A 19,957-nucleotide genomic window follows, 5' to 3' on the forward strand; every position below is an offset into this window, starting at 1 on the left:
TTTTGTTTCAAAGCTGTTTCCCCAGCTGGCTAGCAAACCAGAAAATTAAGCTCTTCGTTGCATTTATTAATTTGACTATCTTTGTCAAGGTCTCTTGTGAAGAGTTTGGAAAACCAAGGCCCTTGGTGTTCCCCCTGAGGGAGTTATAGTGCCACAGTTGGCAGACTCTTCCATAGAGCCCAAAGTGGGAACCAATCCAGAGAGAAACACTTGCCTTTTCTTCCTGATGCAAAACGTAGAAGGCGGCACCTTCTAGCCCTTTCAGAGACTCTATGAAGGGCCAGAGGAGCTCTGCCGTGAATGAGGATCATTATTCTCCTTCTCTCCTCTTGTCAGGGGTTCAGGTGGAAATAAAGGTAGGCCACGCTGGCACCTGCTTTCTTTTTAATTAATTAATTTATTTATTTTTTGGAGATGGAGTCTTGCTCTGTTGCTGAGGCTGGAGTGCAATGGCAATCTTGGCTCCAGAGTTCTTCTGCCTCAGCCTCCTGAGTAGCTGGGACTACAGGCATGGACCACCACACCTGGGTAATTTTTTGTAATTTTAGTAGAGATGGGGTCTCACCATGTTCGCCAGGCTGGTCTAGAACTTCTGACCTCAGGTGATCCACCTGCCTTGGCCTCTCAAAAGTTCTGTGATTACAAGCATGAGTCACCATGCCCAGCTGGCTTCCTACTAATGTCTCTACTTCCTAGGGGTGAAATTCCATGACCAAAAGATGCTGTCCTTAAACTCATTGAGTTGGCAAATTAGGAGCACTAATGAGTTTCACAGAATCTAAAGCCCTTAGTTTAAGAAATACATAGGCTGGAGCAAATCAAACAAAATGGCAACACCTAAAGGTGAAGTGTGACATTGCAGTCCAGCTCTGTTAGCTACTCTAGTCCAACCAGGGAGACTGAAGGCATGGAATTTCTATGAGTTAACTTCAAACCAATGCTACAGAAAGAATTACCTGTACAAACGATTTTTAAAAACTTAAAGACAACCTAATTCCATAGACCTTATCACTTTCATCACAGCAAACTTATGAGGTAGGTAGGGCATCTCCAGTTCAAAGATGACAAAACTAAGGTACAAAAAGTTTAGATGATTTTCCCAAGTTCAGAAAATCAGGTAGTAGCAAAACCAGGCTTAGATCCTAACAATTGTTTTTTTGGGTTGGGGGTGGTCTTTCCCTGTCACCTGGAGTTCAGTGGTGCTGAAATCATGGCTCACTGAAACCTTGAACTCCTTGGCTCAAGCCCCCAACTTAGTTAGCCTCCTGAACAGCTGGGACTATAGGTGTGTGCCACTATGCTCTAGTAATTTTTCTTTTTCTTTTTCTTTTTTTACAGACAAGGTCTTTCTGTCTGTGTTGCCCAGGCTGGTCTTGAACTTCTAGCCTCAAGTAATCCTCCTACCTCAGCCTTCCAAAGTGCTGGGATTATAGACATGAGCCACCGCATCCTAAATTTTTGATTCACAATCTGTTTCTATTAGACTGGAAGGAAAGATGGACAAGAGTAAGAACAAGCACCCAGAGGAAAAACAGACCTGAACATATCTCCTGGCTGCCTCCACATCCTCCTGGTTAGAGGGATCTCTGGGTTCAGCCCAGTCACTGCTGATGGTGATGGAAATCACTCCACCTTGACTGGCGCGGTACACATCGTTGTACAAATGCCAGGCCTCCGCATGAGCCTTTATTAGGTTGTGGCCAACAATGTAGGGGGCAGTGCCAGGCCTAGCAGAGATTCCTGGAAACATACACATGGACATCAACAGAGAATGGAGAGAATGGATGTCACTGAGAGTGTTAGTCCCTGCCTGCAGGTGTCCCCTCTGTTTGGGAGAAGGGATGTAGATTCTGGCATTAGGAAGATGGGAATTCAAACCCTGGCTCTCCCTCTTATTAGCTGGCTATGTAACTTTGGGTTACAGAGTAACTCATATGTCTCAGGCAAAATACCTGTAATAGAGACACCCATCACAGAATCTAAAGCCCCCAATTTAAGAAAGGCTCAGGCTGGAGCAAATCAAGTCAAATGGTGACACTTAAAGGCGAAGTGTAATGATGAATATACTAATTACTCCGATTTCATCATCACATATTGTATACATGTATCAGAATATCATTTTGTACTCGATTCATATGTATAATTATTGCATATCAACTAAAGATAAAAGAAAAAAAATCCCTTTGGGTCAGATGTGTTTTATAATTAAATGTTTCCTTTGAGAAAAGTACCTAACAGGCCCATGGGCCTGGGACAGCTCTCCATAGTCAAGCACACTGACAAGCTCTGCAGCAGAACTTAGGAAGGTTCACTCAGTGCCATAAACACCACGAGCGGCCTCCTGCTGGCTTGAGTCAGGTTTCACTACTATTAAATGAGCTCAGGTCAGCCAAACCAATTGTAAGAACCTTTGGGATTTGGGAATTGTGAAAAACAGACTGTAGACCTCTACAGCCTGACAAACTGTCCTTCCCCACTTCAATTTGCCCACATCTCTATCTCAGAGACCTTCCAACCTGAGGCCAATCAGAGTCACAGAGCAAAGAAATGAAGCCACCTTGAGGTATTGAGATGTGAAATTCACGTTTAGCAATGCAAAGTCAGGAGGTAAGCCTCGACAGCTCTGAGCAAAAGGCAGGGTTTCGGCCATGGGGCTTTCTTGGCTGCCTCCTCCTGTGCCATCCAGGTTTCAACTTCCAATGTGCTAAGAATGCCATGTTCCAAGGAGCCGACGAGCCAGGCCTGGGACCTACCTGGAGCTGCTGTTCCGTAGCCATAGCCCTTGTAAGCAATGACAAAGGGCTCATTCAGTGTGATCCAAAACTTCACCTTGTCTCCCAGCCTCTGGAAGAGCACATCTGCATACTCCTTAAACCGCTGCACAATGGTCTCATTCTCCCAGCCTCCTATATCCTGGAGTGCCTGCGGTAGGTCCCAGTGGTAAATGGTCACCTGGGAAGAAGCCAGATCAGCTGTTCCATCAATTATGCTTTCCATGGGAATCCCTGGGTTACCTTTGCCAGCATCAACATCTGCTGCTAATCCTGAGAGCGACTTAGACAAAAAGGTTCAAAGATTTTTTTTTTTTCCTTTAGGGAAGAAGTAAATTGCTTTCAGGGAGAACCAGATGGCTGAGATCAAGGTTGGGAAGGAAACTCTTTTTATGTTTTTTGAATTCTGCATCATGTGAATTTACTAACAAAAAGTTAAATTTGAGGTAGGGCACGGTGGCTCATGCCTTTAATCTCAGCATTTTGGGAGGCTGAGGCGGGTGGATCACTTGAGGCCAGGAGTTTGAGACCACCTTGGCCAACACAGTGTAACTCCATCTCTACTAAAAATACAAAAATTAGCCAGGCATGGTGGTGCGTGCCTGTAAGCCCAGCTACTCAGGAGGTGAGAAACGAGATCCAACACTGCACTCCAGCCTGGGGGAATTTAAAAAAACAAAAACTAAACTAAACTAAATTTGAAACCAGTATTTTGTTTACATGATAAATGCGCTCCCCCAGCTCCACTGGCTCCTGCATGCGGACTTTCCCAAGGCCTGGCCAGGGCCAACCGTACCTGTGGCTGGATGTTGGCGGCCAGCAGTGCGTTGATGAGCTGCACATAGTAGTTCAGGCCCGCTTCATTGATGTACCTGGTGGTTCCATCAGGGAGGATGCGAGACCAGGAGATGGAAAAACGGTAGTGGGACACGCCCATGTTCTGCAGGGTGACCAGATCCTCAGCAAGCTTGTGATAACTGTCACAGGCCACGTCTCCAGTGGCATCATCCTCAACCATCAGTGGTGTGTGAGAATATGTGTCCCAAATGCTGAGTCCTTTGCCATCTGCTCTCCACGCACCTTCGATCTCAAAGTGATAAGACATGGTCTAATTAGGTCATTCAGTCAAGCACTCACAAGTTCCTTTCTGCCACTGGGTGAGTCCCAAGTCAGGATGCTTCCCAGCATCACCTCCTCTGGGAGTCTGCTCTGGCCCCCCGCCCCCTCAGCCTCGGCACTCTCCCAGCTTTCTCTACACATATGGCGTGGCCACTCCTCCACAAAGACAGACATAGGCAGAAGATGGAAAGCAAGAACCACCAGTAACTGCCAGGCAAGTTGCTCTTACCTTTTTGTATTCCATTTTTCTGGGAAAAAATAAAACCATCCTATTTTCTGTATGAGTGAGCCTCATTTGGCATGAATATGGTAGCAATGTGATATTGTTAGGGCATCAGAATAAGCTCAGGCCCACGCTGAGAGCCAAAGTGAACAAACTGCCAGCCTGGAAGGATCTAGCTGAGGAATAAAAGGGTCCAGCAGGGACTCGTCATAGTCATGGGCTATAGAACAGTGTTTTAGTCAATGCTGGACCCGATAAATGATGCTGGTCACATAAGATTATAATGGAGCTGAAGGCCGGGCACAGTGGCTTACACCTGTAATACCAGCACTTTGGGAGGCCGTGGCAGGCAGATCAAGACGTCAGGAGATTGAGACCATCTTGACCAACATGGTGAAACCCCATCTCTACTAAAAATATTAAAAAATTAGCTGGACGTGGTGGTACGTATCTGTAGTCCCAGGTACTCGGGAGGCTGAGGCAGGAGAATTGCTTGAACCCAGGAGGTGAAGATTGCAGTCAGTCGAGATAGCACCACTGCACTACAGCCTGGGTGACAGTGCAAGATTCCATCTCAAAAAAATAAATAAATAAATAAACAAACAAAAAGATTATAATGGAGCTGAAACATTCCTATTGCCTAGTGCTGTTGTAGCCATCGTAATGTCATAGAGCACTACATTATTCATGTTTGTGGTAGTGCTCTTGTCAATAAACCTACAGTGTGGCCAGCAATATAAAAGTATAGCACATGCAGGCCAGGTGCTATGGCTCACACCTGTAATTCCAGCACTTTGGGAGACTGAGGGAGGAGGATCACTTGAGGCCAGGAGTTTGAGACTAGCCCTAGCAATATAGCAAGACCCCCGTCTCTACAAAAAAATTAAAAATAAAAAGTTCATTGGGTGTGGTGAAATGAGCATGTAATTCCAGCTTTCCACTGGAAAGACTGAGTGATCCTCGGCTCAGCCTCCCGAGTAGCTGGGACTACAGGCACATACCACTACACTTGGCTAATTTTGTTTTGTAGAGATGGGGTTTTGCCATGTTGCCAGGCTGGTTTTGAACTCCTGGACTCAAGCGATCCTCCCACAGCACTGGGATTGCAGCATGAGCCACTGCACCCAGACCAATGTGCTTGTTTTAAGGTAAACATTATCGCAAAAGAATAAAAAAGTTAAAAAAATTAAAGTAAAAATGTTACAGTAGGCTAAGGTTAATGTATTATTGAAGAAAGGCATTTAAAAAATAAATTTAGGCCGGGCGCGGTGGCTCAAGCCTGTAATCCCAGCACTTTGGGAGGCTGAGGCGGGTGGATCACGAGGTCAAGAGATGGAGACCATCCTGGCCAACATGGTGAAACTCCATCCCTACTAAAAATACAAAAAAAAAAAAAAAAAATTAGCTGGGCATGGTGGCGTGTGCCTGTAGTCCCAGCTACCCAGGAGGCTGAGGCAAAAGAATTGCTTGAACCTGGGAGGTGAAGGTTGCAGTGAGCCGAGATCATGCCACTGCACTCCAGTCTGATACCTGGTGACAGGGCAAGACTCTATCTAAAAATAAATAAATAAATAAAATGAAGTTAGTGTAGCCTAAGTGTGCAGTATTCATAAAGGCCACAGTAGTGTACAGTAATGCCTTCCTATTCACTCACCCCTCACTCATTGACTCACCCAGAGCAACTTCCAGTCCCTCAGGCTCCATTCATGGTGAATGCCCTGTTCAGCTTTTATACCTTATTTTTATTACGCCTTACTACATTTAGACACACAAATACCACCATGTTACAAATGCCTATAGCATTCAGTACAGTAACAATCTGTACAGGTTTGTAGTCTAGGGGCACTAGTCTATACCATGGTGTGTAGTATGCTACACTATCTAGGTTTGTGAAAGTGCACTCTGTGTGATGTTCACACAACTATGAACTCGCCTAATGTCACATCTCTCAGAGCAAATCCCTGTTGTGAGTGAAGCATGACTGTATTTACATGTCTTTGTCCAAGTGCTTCTGCCCAGGCTCCCCCTGCTCTATCTGGCATCTCAGGACAGCCTGCCTCACCATGCTGGTCTGGCTAAATTTGGGGCTGTGAAGAAGGTAGGCTGTCTGGAAGAGGCCCTCCCAGACCCCACACTGCCCTCCATGGGTCTGCTGGAATCTCCTGTTCATGCATCTGCCCTTCCCAGCAGTAAGCCTAGAGCCTGGTGCAGGGCAGGTGTGCGGTCAATGGTGTCCCACCACCCTGAACTCCTCACCTGATATGCAGCAGAAGCCGCACTCCAGATGAAGCCCTCAGGAAACCATCCATACACAAACTCATCCTCCTTGGGCAGTGGCATGCCATTGTTGGTAATCACCTCTGTGTAGTACCTGGCAGAGGCTCTTGCTGTGCGAGGCCTGTTCGTGTTGTTGAAATCAACACGGTACAGTCCAAACTTGACTGTGTAGCCATTCAGCCACTCAAAGCTGTCCATCAGAGACCAGGCGACATACCCTCGAAGGTCTACACCATCGAGCCTGTAGGCTGGGAACACCCCAAAGAAAGCAGAGGAGAGCTTGACACCAGGAGGCAGGACCTCCATGCAGCCAGCCTAGTGCTAGCTCCACACCTCAAGGCTGTCATCCTAAAAGTGACATGCTGTGAGAGACCAACAGATCATCTGTTGATCTTACTTTTTTGCCATCACTATGGCCCCACAGCAAGCATTAATGACTGATCATCTCCAAATCGAATTCTTCTGTTGGGGTAAAGGAACATGCATCAAATTCAAGAGCCTCAGCCCACTTAGGAAGTTAAGCCCAATGCACCTATAGTGTCAGCAATTGGGGAGGCTGAGGCAGGAGAATTGCTTGAACCTGGGAAGCAGAGGTTGCAGTGAGCTGAGATCGCACCATTCCATTCCAGCCTGGGTAACAGAGTGAGACTCTGTCTCAAAAAAGAAAAAAAAAATGATCAATGAAACAAAAAGTCAATTTTTAGGCTGGCGCAGTGGCTCATGCCTGTAATCCTAGCACTTTGGGAGGCAGAGGCAGGCAGATCACTTGAGATCAGGAATTTGAAACCAGCCTGGCCAACATGGTGCCACCCCATCTCAACTAAAAATACAAAAAAATTAGCCGGGCACAGTGGCCACTGCACTCCAACCTGGGTAACAGGGCAAGGATCCTTATCAAAAAAAAAAGAAAAAAAAAAAGGAAGTTAAGTCCCGAAATGTGAACTTACACAAGTTTCTCATTCTGGGGTGCATGGGATAAGCTCTATGAAGGCAGAAATTTGTGTTTTGTTCACTGCTGTAACCCCAGCACCTAGAATAGAACTTGTCACAGTAGTTGCTCAGTAATGAATGAATGGGCCCAAGACCATATAAATACTCTGCCAGGAACCCTGTGTGTGTTGTGTTTGTGATTTTCCTCTACAGAGACAACCACAGCCATTTTTCCTCCAGCTTCTCAAGGAACACATAACTCCCAAACAGATAAAGAATTATGGAGTTGGGACGTAAGACAGAGACAACTATAGCCTTTTCCCCCCAGCCTCTCAAGGAACATGTAACCCCCAAACAGATAAAGAATTATGGAGTTGGGACCCAAGAGAAAGACTTGTGGATGGTTCATAAATCATTCTGGCAAACCATTTCCGGCACATGACCCAGGGAATGTTGAAAGGTTTCTTTAAGGGGAACTGAACCCTCATATACCTTTCAAAGCCTCATTGATGTAGGTTTTGTGGTAAAATATCCTATCGGTATCCTCCTCTTCTGGATTGGTCAGCCCCACTCCATTTTCGGTGATATAAATGGGGATGTCACCATACTCTTCCTTGATCCAGTTCAGCAGCCTTCGCATCCCCCAGGGCGCAGCTCTGTTCATTGCTGTGGAAGGCCATGAAGGGTCCTCCTCCTTGGTCATCTCCTGGTCATCTTCATAGGATGGTGGGTTTAGCCTGGGTGTTCTGTACTGCACAATTCTGGAGGAGTAGGTGCTGAGGCAGAAGATGTCAGCCGTTGCGCTAATGAACCTCTTCTCTTCCTCAGTGAAACTTGGCAGGCGGGAGCTGGCTAAGTGCTGCAGTTCACTCCTGTTCCCCACTTTCCACTTCATGGCATCAGGATAGTCTCCGTTTTTAAAAATGGGGTGTGCAAACCAGCCCAGAGAGAACTGCAGCATTCGGTCAGCAGCTTCCACATCTCTGGGGACCCCCAGTGACTTGGGTTCTGCCCAGTGTGTACTGAGGCTCACAGAGATGACCCCTTTCTGCTCCTGCCTGTATTTCTCATCGTACGTGTGATAGACTCTGGCATGGGCTTTGATAATGGCGTGTCCTATCCTATACGGTGCCCAGCCTGGGTCCTTCACCCCTGGGGGAAACTCCCCTGAGCCATAACCCAGCCATGCCAGATACATGGGCTCATTAAAAGTCATCCAGAACTTGACTCTGTCACCAAAGGTCTGGAAACAAAAGTCTGCATAGCTGTCAAACAACTCGATCAAAACAGGATTCTCCCAGCCTCCAATATCCTGGAGGGCCTGGGGCAGGTCCCAATGGAACAATGTCACCATGGGAAAGATGTTGCTTGCCACCAAGCCATCGATCAGCCTATTGTAATAATCAACCCCATGACTATTGATAGAGCTGTTTCTCCCAGTTGGGAAAATCCGAGACCAGGAGATAGAAAAGCGGTAGGCCTTCACCTTCAAAGCTCGGAGCATATTCAGATCGGCATCCAGCTGGTGATAGCTGTCACAGGCAATGTCTCCAGTGGCATTGTCTTTCACATTGCTCCCTGGTGTGTGGGTAAAGTTATCCCAGATGCTGGGGCCTTTGCCATCGGCATCCCACCCGCCTTCAATCTGATAAGCAGAAGAGGACACGCCCCACAGAAAGTCATCCCGAAACGTCCCATGGTAGAACAAATCTCTGTCGAACTTGGGTTGGCTGGAGAACTTTTCCCAAACCACTTTAGCTTTGGAGGGTACCTCAGATGGAAAAGTTAAGGCTCTGACTTTGGAGGGGAGGTTTGCTGTATGAGGTGGGGGCAGTCTTTTTGCCACTTTGGTGAGGAAACCGTTCTTTTCTATAATGCTGGTGAAAAAGTAGGCAGATTTCCTGGGAGTCCTTGACTTGCTGCTGTCGTTGAAGTTGACATGGTGCAGGCCAAACCTCTGGCTGTAACCAGAGGGGCCTTCAAAGCCGTCAATGAGGGAACGAGCAATGTAAGAACGAACATCCACGGAGTCTTCCTTGATAGCTGTGAAGAAAAACAAAAATTAGATGTATTTATTTATGGACCTATTTAACTGAGATGGGGTCTCACTGAGTTGCCCAGGCTGATCTCAAACTCCCAGACTCAAGTGATTCTCCCAAGTTGCTGGGACTGACTACAGGAGTGAACCAGTGCACCACTTTTATTTATTTATTTATCTTTTAAAGACTAGCCAGTGCATTAGTGAGAAGGGGGAGAAGGGTTCTAGAAGCCGTTTGATCTGTAACTGGTTGTGAACAATCAATTAAGTTATTACCTTGGACCAGCAAGGACATTCAATAAAATAGTTTTTATTGAAAAATTAGAAATACAGTCTTTGTTACTAATGATGCTTTTAAAAAGTGTTCCTTTTCACATGAAAGTTTTGGAGGTGACTTGGGTTACCTCCCAAATGTTCACCCCTTTTCCTCCTCAAAATGGAGAAAAGGAAAATCCAAAAGACCCTCACAAAACATTAGGCCACTTCTATGGCCATAAATCTCAAACCAAAGGAGGATCTCCATCTTAAAATGAATAGTGGAAGGGATATGTCCTGTGTGTTACCACTAGGATGTCTTGGTTTTATGTAGAATACATAAATCAATCTTCTTTTGTGTGTGTGTGTGAGCAACATGGCTATTTATTCACCCGGGTGCAGGCAGGCTTGAGTCTGAAAAAGACCATAAATCAATCTTCTAACAATGTGCTTTTGTTTTTCCTTGTTTATGTTTAGTAATATTGACATTAAATGATGATGTATTTCATATTTTAAAAAAGAATTAAACCAGCCTGGACAACATGACCAGACTCCATCTCTATTTAAAAAAAAAAAGAAAAAGAAAAGAAAAGAAAGAAAATTAGCCTGGCATGGTGGCATACACCTATAGTTCCAGCCACTTGGGAGGTTGAAGTGGCAGGATTGCTTGAGCCCAGGAGGTCAAGGCTGCTGTGAGCTGAGATCATGCCAGTGTGCTCCAGCATGGGCACCAGAGCAAGACCGTGTCTAAAAACATAAAAATTAATATAAAGAAATAAATAAAGCCTAAAACATGTATTCCCTGGCACAGTTCATTGAATGGTGGCCCCCAAAAGATATACCTAAATTCTGGCCAGACATGGTGACTCACACCTGTAATCCCAGCACTTCTGAGAGGCTGAGGCGGGTGGATTACCTGAAGTTGGGAGTTTGAGACCAGCCTGACTAATAAGGAGAAACCCCATCTCTACTAAAAATATACAAAAATTAGCCAGGCATGGTAGTGCATGCCTATAATCCCAGCTACTTGAGAAGCTGAGGCAGAAGAATCGCTTGAACCCGGGATGTGGAGGTTGCCATGAGCTGAGATTGCATCATTGCACTCCAGCCTGGGCAAGAAGAGCAAAATTCTATCTCAAAAAAAAAAAGGATATGTCTAAATTCTAACCCTTGATACCAGTGAATATAACCTTATTTGGAAAAAGGATCTTTGCAGATGTAATTAAGTGAATGATCTCAAGATAAGAACATCCTGGATTAACTGAGGACTGACCTGTGAGATGAAACCTATTTGCCATATCTTTCCAATTAGAATAAAAAGACACATGAAATAGTATTTTAGGTAAGAATGAGGCCATAGATGTGGATCAACTGGATCAAAATCAATGACATAGAATATAGATTTTGCAGCCAATGAAAGGAAATGAAGACGAGTGTGGCTGGAGCAATGAGGGAAGAGTTAATAGGTTGGAGTTGGGAGGAGCACTTGAGCCTAGGAGTTTGAGGCTGCAGTGGGCTATGAACACGCCACTCTATTCCAGCCTGTGTGACAGAGCAAGACCCAGACTCTTAAAAAAAGTGTGTGTGTGTGTGTATGTGTGTGTGTGTATATATATATATATATATACACACACACACATACATATACATATATATGATGAGGCTTGATGTCCGCATGGGACTCAGATGGACAGAATGTAGAAGGGAGGCAATAAGGACACTGGGTCAGGCATGGTGGCTCATGCATGTAATTCCAACACTTTGGGAGGATAAAGTGAGATTGCTTGAGCCCAGGAGTTTGAGACCAGCCCGGGCAATGTGAAGAGATCCCATGTCTAAAAAGAAAAAGCCAGGCATAGTGATGTACACTGTGGTCCCAGCTACTCAAGAGGTTGAGGTGGGAGGGAGGATGGCTTGAGCTTAGGAGTTTGAGGCTGCAGTGAGCCATGTTTATGCCACTGCATTCCAGCTTTCTAGCCGGGCAACACAACAAGACCCTATCCCAAAAACAAAACAAAACAACCACAGAAGCAAAGAAGTGAATGATAGGAATGAACCTTTGGGAAAGAGAGTTAAGAAGCTAATATGAAGGACTCCCCACTATTACTACCAAAAATGCTTTCCTTGGCTCCATTTCCCTAGGAGACTTTCTTTGTACCATTAAAAAAACTGTGAAGACTTGGAGAAGTACCACCCACCCTCCAATCACTGGCATATCCATTGTTCTTACCCTTGAGCACCTCATTGATATATTGATTGAAGTAATCTACTCTCAAGGAATCATCAAAGAGATCTTCACTTTCCCCTATGGGCATGCCATTCCCGGCCAGGTATATTGGAACTTCTCCTCTTGTATATTCCAGGGATACAAACTTCAACAGCCTTCTTATCCCCCAGGGCACCACACGAATCCAAGTGGATGAGGTCTGGGGCCATGCAGGGTTCACATGTTGGGAGAAGCCTCCGATGGTATTGTAGCTAGGGATGCAGGTGCTTTGTGGGGCATTGCTGATGAGGCGGGAGGTATAATGAGACAGACCCAAAAAATCAGCGGAGCCTTTCAGGAGCTGCTTCTCTGCCTCTGTGAACTCGGGGAGCTGTGCCACAGGATGGGGGCACTGTCTGTTCACCTGTTGAATCTGGATCTTCAGGGTGGCTGGGTAGTCTCCATCCACAAAGATGGGGTGTGCAAACCAGCCCAGCATGAAGTGCAAGTAGCGCTCAGAGGCTCTCAGGTCCTCAGGCCTCTCTGGAGACAGGGGTTCTGCCCAGTCTGAGTTCAGCACAATGCCCACATGCCCCTGCTGCTGTGGGCGATGGTGCTTGTTGTAGTGGTGCCAGGTTCTGGCATGAGCCTTGAGGACCAAGTGAGCCACCTTGTGAAAAAGTAAGAAGGAAATACAGTGATTAGTAATAACAACAATGCAACAACAGGACTAATGAACCAATAACAGGTCAACAAGTCAATAAAGACAACAACAACAGAAGATGGCCAAATAGGAACAGCTCCGGAGTGCAGTTCCCAGTGAGAACAGTGCAGATGGTGAGTGCTCACCACATTTCCAAACAAGTTTTCATTCACTGCCCACAGACCAGGAGATTCTCAGGCCGAAAAGTACCACGAGTTTTCAGCACAGTGGTTTCAGCCAGTGCCTGGCTGGTGCACAGAAACTCACACAAGTCTGGGCGGCTATTTCAACTGACTCTTGGAATGCCTGGGAGACAGAGCCACCCATTCAACGGAAAGGGGGGTGGCTAAAACAGGAAGCCAGGCGATCTGGCTCAGTGGGTACCACCCCCACACAAAACAAGCAATCTGAAACGTTCTGGATTGAGAGTTTCGCAGCAAGCACAGCTGGACCCAGGACGGTCCAGCTTAGCAGGGGGAAGGGCAATAACCACTACTGAGGCAGTCTGCCACTACAGAGACACTTCACACAGCAGTTGGACAGAGCCTGTGGCAGCTCAGCAACACCTCTGCTGGCAGACTGTGACTAGACTACTCCATGTGGGGCAGGGCATCTATGAAAAAAGGCAGCAGCACGACAGGAACTTACAAATAAAGCTGACCTTTCTAGGGCAGGGCACCTGGGAAAAGAGATGGTTATGAGCTCAGCTGCAGCAGACTTAAAGGTACCTGCCCAGCAGCTCTGCACAGAACAACGGAGCTCCCAGCACACCACTTGAGCTCCTATAAGGGACACACTGTCTCCTCAAGCAACTCACCAACACCCGTAAACTGGCGGGGATAGCAGAGGAAGAAACTGGTGGCAACTCTTGCTGTTCTGCATCCCCTGCAGGTGATCTCCAGGCAAGCAGGGTCTGGAGTGGACCTCCAGCGGTCATGCAGCAGAGGGGCCTGACCGTTAGAAGGAAAACTAAGAAGCAGAAATAAATAGCTTCAACATCAACAAAAAGGACGTCCACTTAGAGACCCCATCTGAAAGTCACCAACTACAAAGACCACAGGTAGATAAAGCCACTAAGATGGGAAGAAACCAGAGCAAAAAGGATGAAAACACCAAAAACCAGAACGCTTCTCCTCCTCCAAGGGATCACAACTCCTCACCAGCTAGGGATCAAAGATGGATGGAGAATGAATCTGATGAATTGGCAGACACAGGCTTCAGAAGGTGGGTAATAACAAACTTCTCAAGACCGGGTGCGGTGGCTCACACCTGTAATCCCAGCACTTTGGGAGGCCGAGGCGGGTGGATCACGAGGTCAAGAGATGGAGACCATCCTGGTCAATGTGGTGAAACCCCGTCTCCACTAAAACTACAAAAAATTAGCTGGGCATGGTGGCGCGTGCCTGTAATCCCAGCTACTCAGGAGGCTGAGGCAGGAGAATTGCCTGAACCCGGGAGGCGGAGGTTGCGGTGAGCCGAGATCGCGCCATTGCACTCCAGCCTGGGTAACAAGAGCGAAACTCCGTCTCAAAAAAAAAAAAAAAAAAAACTTCTCAGAGCTAAAAGAACTTGTGCTAACTCAGTGCAAAGAAACTAAGAACCTAGAAAAAAGGTTAGATGAGACGGTAACTAGAATAAACAGCTTAGAGAAGAATATAAACGACTTGATGGAGCTGAAAAATATAGCACGAGAACTTTGCGAAGCATACAAAAGTTTCAATAGCTGAATCGACCAAGCAGAAGAAAGAAAGGATATCAGAGACTGAATATCAACTCAATGAAATAAAATGAGAAGGCAAGAATAGAGAAAAAAGAGTGAAAAGAAATGAGCAAAGCCTCCAAGAAATATGGGATTATGTGAATAGACCTAATCTACGTTTGATAGGTGTACCTGAATGTGACGGAGAGAATGAATACAAGCTGGAAAACAATTTTCAGGATATAATCCAGAAGAACTTCCCCAACCTAGCAAGGCAGGCCAAAATTTAAGTCCAGGACATACAGAGAATACCACAAAGATATTCCTCAAGAAGAGCAACCACAAGGCACATAATCGTCAGATTCATCAGGGTTGAAATGAAGGAAATAATGCTAAGGGCAGCAAGAGAGAAACGTTGGGTTACCCACAAAGGGAAGCCCATCAGACTCACATCAGATCTCTCCACAGAAACCCAGCAAGCAATAAGAGAGTGGGGGCCAATATTCAACATCCTTAAAGAAAAGAACTTTCATCCTAGAATTTCATATCCAGCCAAACTAAGCTTCATAAGTGAAGGAGAAAGAAAATCCTTTATAGACAAGTAATTGCTAAGAGATTTTGTTGCAAACAGGCCTGCCTTACAAGAGCTCCTGAAAGAAGCACTAAACAAGGAAAGGAACAACAGTACCAGCTACTCCAAAAACATACCAAATGGTAAAGACCATTGACACAATGAAGAAAATGTGTCAACTAACGGGCAAAGCAACTAGCTAGCATCAAAATGGCAAGATCAAATTCACACATAACAATATTAACCTTAAATGTAAATGGACTAAATGCCCCAATCAAAAGACACAGACTGGCAAATTGGATAAAAAGTCAAAACCCATCAGTGTGTTGTATTCAGGAAACCCATCTCACGTGCAAGGACACACATAGGCTAAAAATAAAGAGATGGAGGAAGATTTATCAAGCAAATGGAGAGCAAAAAAAAGCAGGAGTTGCAATCCTAGTCTCTGATAAAATGGACTTTAAACCAAGAAAGATCAAAAGAGACAAAGAAAGGTATTACATAATGGTAAAAGGATCAATGCATCAAGAAGAACTAACTCTCCTAAATATATATGCACCCAATACAGGAGCACCCAGGTACATAAAGCAAGTTCTTAATGACCTACAAAGAGACTTAGATTCCCACAAAATAATAGTGGGAGACTTTAACATTCCACTGTAATATTAGACAGATCAACGAGACAGAAAATCAACAAGGAAATTCAGGACTTGAATGCAGATCTGGACCAAGTGGACCTAACAGACATCTACAGAAATCTCTACCCCAAATCCACAGAATATACATTCTTCTCAGCACCGCCTGGCACCTACTCTACAATTGACCACATAATTGGAAGTAAATCACTCCTCAGCAAATGCAAAAGAATGCAAATAATAACAAACAGTCTCTCAGGCCACAGTGCAATCAAATTAGAACTCAGAATTCAGAAACTAAATCAGAACCACACAACTTCATGGAAACTGAACAACTGGCTCCTGAATGTTGACTGGATAAACAATGAAATGAAGGCAGAAATAAAGATGTTCTTCGAAACCAACAAGAATGAAGACACAATGTACCAGAATCTCTGGGACACATTTAAAGCAGTGTCTAGAGGGAAATGTATAGCAATAAATGCCCACCAGAGAAGCGAGGAAAGATCGAAAATCGATACCCTATCATCAAAACTGAAAGATTAGAGGATCAAGATCAAAAAACTCAAAAGCTAGCAGAAGACAAGAAATAACTAAGATCAGAGCAGAACAGAAGAAGAGAGAGACACAAAAAACCCTTCAAAAAAAAAAATCAATAAATCCAGGTGCTGGTTTTTTGAAAAGATCAACAAAATAGACCACTAGCCAAATTAATAAAAAAGAAAAGGGAGAAGAATCAAATAGATGCAATAAAAAAGTGAAAAAGGGGATTATCACCATCAATTCCACAGAAATAAAAACTATCATCAGAGATTACTACAAACACCTCAAGGCATGTAAACTAGTAAACCTGGAAGAAATGGATAAAGTCCTAGACACTTGCACCCTCCTAAGTCTAAACCAGGAAGAAGTTGAAACCTTGAAAAGACCACTAACAAGGGATGAAGTTGAGGCAGCAATTAATAGCCTACCAACCAAAAAAAATCCAGGTCCCAATGGGTTCACAGCTGAATTCTACCAGATGTACAACGAGGAGCTGGTACCATTCCTTCTGAAACTATTCCAAACAATACAAAAAGAGGGAATCCTTCCCAAATCATCATCCTGATACCAAAACCCGGCAAAGACTCAGCAAGAAAAGAAAGCTTCCGGCCAATATGCATGATGAACATAGATGTAAAAATCTTCAATAAAATACTGGCAAACTGATTGCAACAGCATATCAAAAAGCTTATCCACCATGACCAAGTAGGCTTCATCCTGGGGATGCAAGGCTGGTTCAACATACGCAAGTCTATAAATGTAATCCACTGCATAAACAGAACCAAAGACAAAAACCACATGATTATCTCAATAGATACAGAGAAGGCCTTCAACAAAATTCAACAGCACTTTATGCTAAAAACTCTCAATAAACTAGGTATCAAAGGATCATATATCTCAAAATAATAAAAGCTATTTACAAGAAACCTACAGCCAATATCATATTGAATGGGCAAAAACTGGAAACATTCCCTTTGAAATCTGGTACTAGACAAGGATGCCCTCTGTCGTAACTCCTATTCAATATAGTATTGGAAGTTCTAGCCAGAGCAATTAGGCAAGAAAAAAAAATAAAGGTATTCAATTAGGAAAAGAGGAAGTCAAATTGTCCCTATTTGCAGACAACATGATTGTATATTTAGAAGACCCTATCATTTCAGCCCAAAATCTCCTGAAACTGACAAGCAACTTTAGCAAAGTCTCAGGATACAAAATCAATGTGCAGAAATCATAAGCATTTCTATACACCAATAACAGACTAACAGAGAGCAAAATCATGAGCAAACTCCCATTCACAATTGCTACAAAGAGAATATAATACCTAGGAATACAACTAACAAAGGATGTAATGGACCTCTCCAAGGAGAACTACAAACCACTCCTCAAGGAAATAAGAGAGGACACAAACAAATGGAGAAACAGTCCATGCTCATGGATAGGAAGAATCAGTATTGTGAAAATGGCCATACTGCCCAGAGTTATTAATAGATTCAACGCTATCCCCATCAAGCTACCAATGACCTCCTTCACAGAACTGGAAAAAACCACCTTAAACTTCATATGGAACCAAAAGAGAGCCCGCATAACCAAGACAATCCTAAGCAAAAAGAACAAAGCCGGAGGCATCATGCTACCTGATTTCAAACTATACTACAAGGCCACAGTAATCAAAACAGCATGGTACTGGTACCAAAACAGAGATATAGACCAATGGAACAGAACAGAGGCCCTGGTGGCAATGCCACACTTCTACAACCATCTGATCTTTGACAAACCTAACAAAAACAAGCAATGGGGAAAGGACTCCCTGTTTAATATATGGAGTTGGGAAAACTAGCTAGCAGTGTGCAGAAAGCAGAAACTGGACCTCTTCCTGACACCTTACACTAGAATCAACTCCAGATGGATAAAGATCTAAACATAAGACCTAATGCCATAAAAAAAATCTAGAAGAAAACCTAGGCAAAACCATTCAGGACATAGGCATAGGCAAGGACTTCATGACTAACACACCAGAAGCAATGGCAACGAAAGCCAAAATAGACAAGTGGGATCTAATTAAACTCCAGAGTTTCTGTACAGCAAAAGAAACAATCATTAGGGTGAACTGGCAACCAACAGAAAGGGAAAAATTTTTTGCAATCTACCCATCTGACAAAGGGCTAATATCCAGAATCTACAAAGAACTAAAACAGATTTACAAGAAAAAAACAAACCCATTCAAAAGTGGGAGAAGGATATGAACGCTTTTCAAAAGACATATATGAGGCCAACAAACATATGAAAAACTGCTCATCATCACTGGTCATTGGAAAAATGCAAATCAAAACTACATTGAGATACCACTTCACGCCAGTTAGAATGGTGATCATTAAAAAATCTGGAGACAACACATGCTGGAGAGGATGTGGAGAAATAGGAACACTTTTACACTGTTGGTGGTAGTGTAAACTAGTTCAACCATTGTGGAAGACAACGTGGCGCTTCCTTAAGGACCTAGAAATAGAAATTCCATTTGACCCAGCATCCCATTACTGGGTATATACCCAAAGGATTATAAATCATTCTATTACAAAGACAGATGCACATGTATATTCATAGCGGCATTATTTACAAAAGCAAAGACCTGGAACCAACCCAAATGCCTGTCAACGATAGACTGGACAAGGAAAATGTGGTACATATACACCATTGTATATGACCATTTATGCAGCCATAAAAAACAATGAGTTTGTGTCCTTTGTAGGGAAATGGATGAATCTGGAAACCATCATTCTCAGCAGGCTGACACAAGAACAGAAAATCAAACACCGCATGTTCTCACTCATAGGCGAGTGATGAACAATGAGAACACATGGACAGAGGGATGGGAGCGTCACACACTGGGGGTTTTTCCATTTGTTTGTGTCCTCTCTTATTTCCTTGAGCTCTGTTGATGGGGGACAAGGGAGGGACAGCGGCGGGGGGTGGTGCAGAGGTCAGGGAAGGATAACATGGGGAGAAATGCCAGATGTAGGTGATGAGGGGATGGATGACAAACCACATTGCCATGTGTGTACCTATGCAACAATCTTGCATGATCTGCACATGTACCCCAGAACCTAAAGTACAATAAATAAAATTTTTTAAGAAAGTACCATTGACGTTGTCAAACTGACAACATCAGTACTAATGTTAACATCAAGTCATCAACAAATAACACTGGCACCAACATGATATCAACAAGTCAATATTAAAGTTAACAAGAATATGAACAAGACCGATACTAATAATGTCAACAAGTCAACAATGTCAAGAAATCAACACCAATGTAAACAAGTCAATAACATCAACGATGTTGACGTCAACAAGTCAACAGCAATTCTTCAACATTGTCAACAAAATAACAGCATCAACAACCACATTAACAATAACTAACATGTATTGGGCACCTGCTACTTAATGAATTCTCTCTTGTAATCCTCACCACAACCTCATATGGCAGGTACAATAATGACCACCACTACAGAGATGGGGAAAACGAGATCCAGAGTTATGCAGTAACTCCAGAAGACCCACAGTCAGGAGTAAAGTGAGAACAAGTCCCTGGCAGTCTGACTCCAAGCCTGTTACTGTCACCCATACTGCTATTCTGCCTCTGTCCTTAATAAATGTTTGTTGAGAAATTAGTCCATGGGGAGGGTTATTTTAATTAGCACACAAGGGAGAGGAGCACTGTTTCTTGCCTACTTGTTCTTTGTATTTAACGGAATCTAGAAAGAAAAACCAAACTAGGAGTCTCTTTGTAGACTTAACTCATGCTCTTACAAACAGCAGCAGCTTTTTGTGGGAAGTAGGGGCAAAAGGAGGGTGTCTGAAATATAACAAGCCTAAACTTATATCTTGACTCTGTCAGTAACTTGTTAACTTTGACAATTTGTTCTCAACTTCAGCTTTCTTGTTGGCAAGAAGTAGGTAATTACGGATCCATCTGGGAGGATTAAATAC

The 19,957-nt window shown here is 44.1% G+C and overlaps 1 protein-coding gene across 1 annotated transcript in view; it reads right to left on the reverse strand.

The window, feature by feature from the left end:
• Positions 1-19,957, reverse strand: part of LCT (lactase) — a 63,522-nt gene that overhangs the window by 18,572 nt on the left and 24,993 nt on the right. The window contains exons 7-12 of the mRNA XM_032286325.1: positions 11,844-12,489; positions 7,813-9,363; positions 6,370-6,638; positions 3,568-3,858; positions 2,754-2,952; positions 1,538-1,740 (exon numbers count right to left, since the gene is read on the reverse strand). Of these exons, the coding sequence (XP_032142216.1) occupies positions 1,538-1,740; positions 2,754-2,952; positions 3,568-3,858; positions 6,370-6,638; positions 7,813-9,363; positions 11,844-12,489 (3,159 nt within the window). The remainder of the gene's footprint in view (positions 1-1,537; positions 1,741-2,753; positions 2,953-3,567; positions 3,859-6,369; positions 6,639-7,812; positions 9,364-11,843; positions 12,490-19,957) is intronic.

The sequence above is a fragment of the Sapajus apella genome, unplaced genomic scaffold, assembly GCF_009761245.1.
Source record: "Sapajus apella isolate SASKATOON/1434 unplaced genomic scaffold, GSC_monkey_1.0 scaffold18, whole genome shotgun sequence".
Lineage (NCBI taxonomy): Eukaryota > Metazoa > Chordata > Mammalia > Primates > Cebidae > Sapajus > Sapajus apella.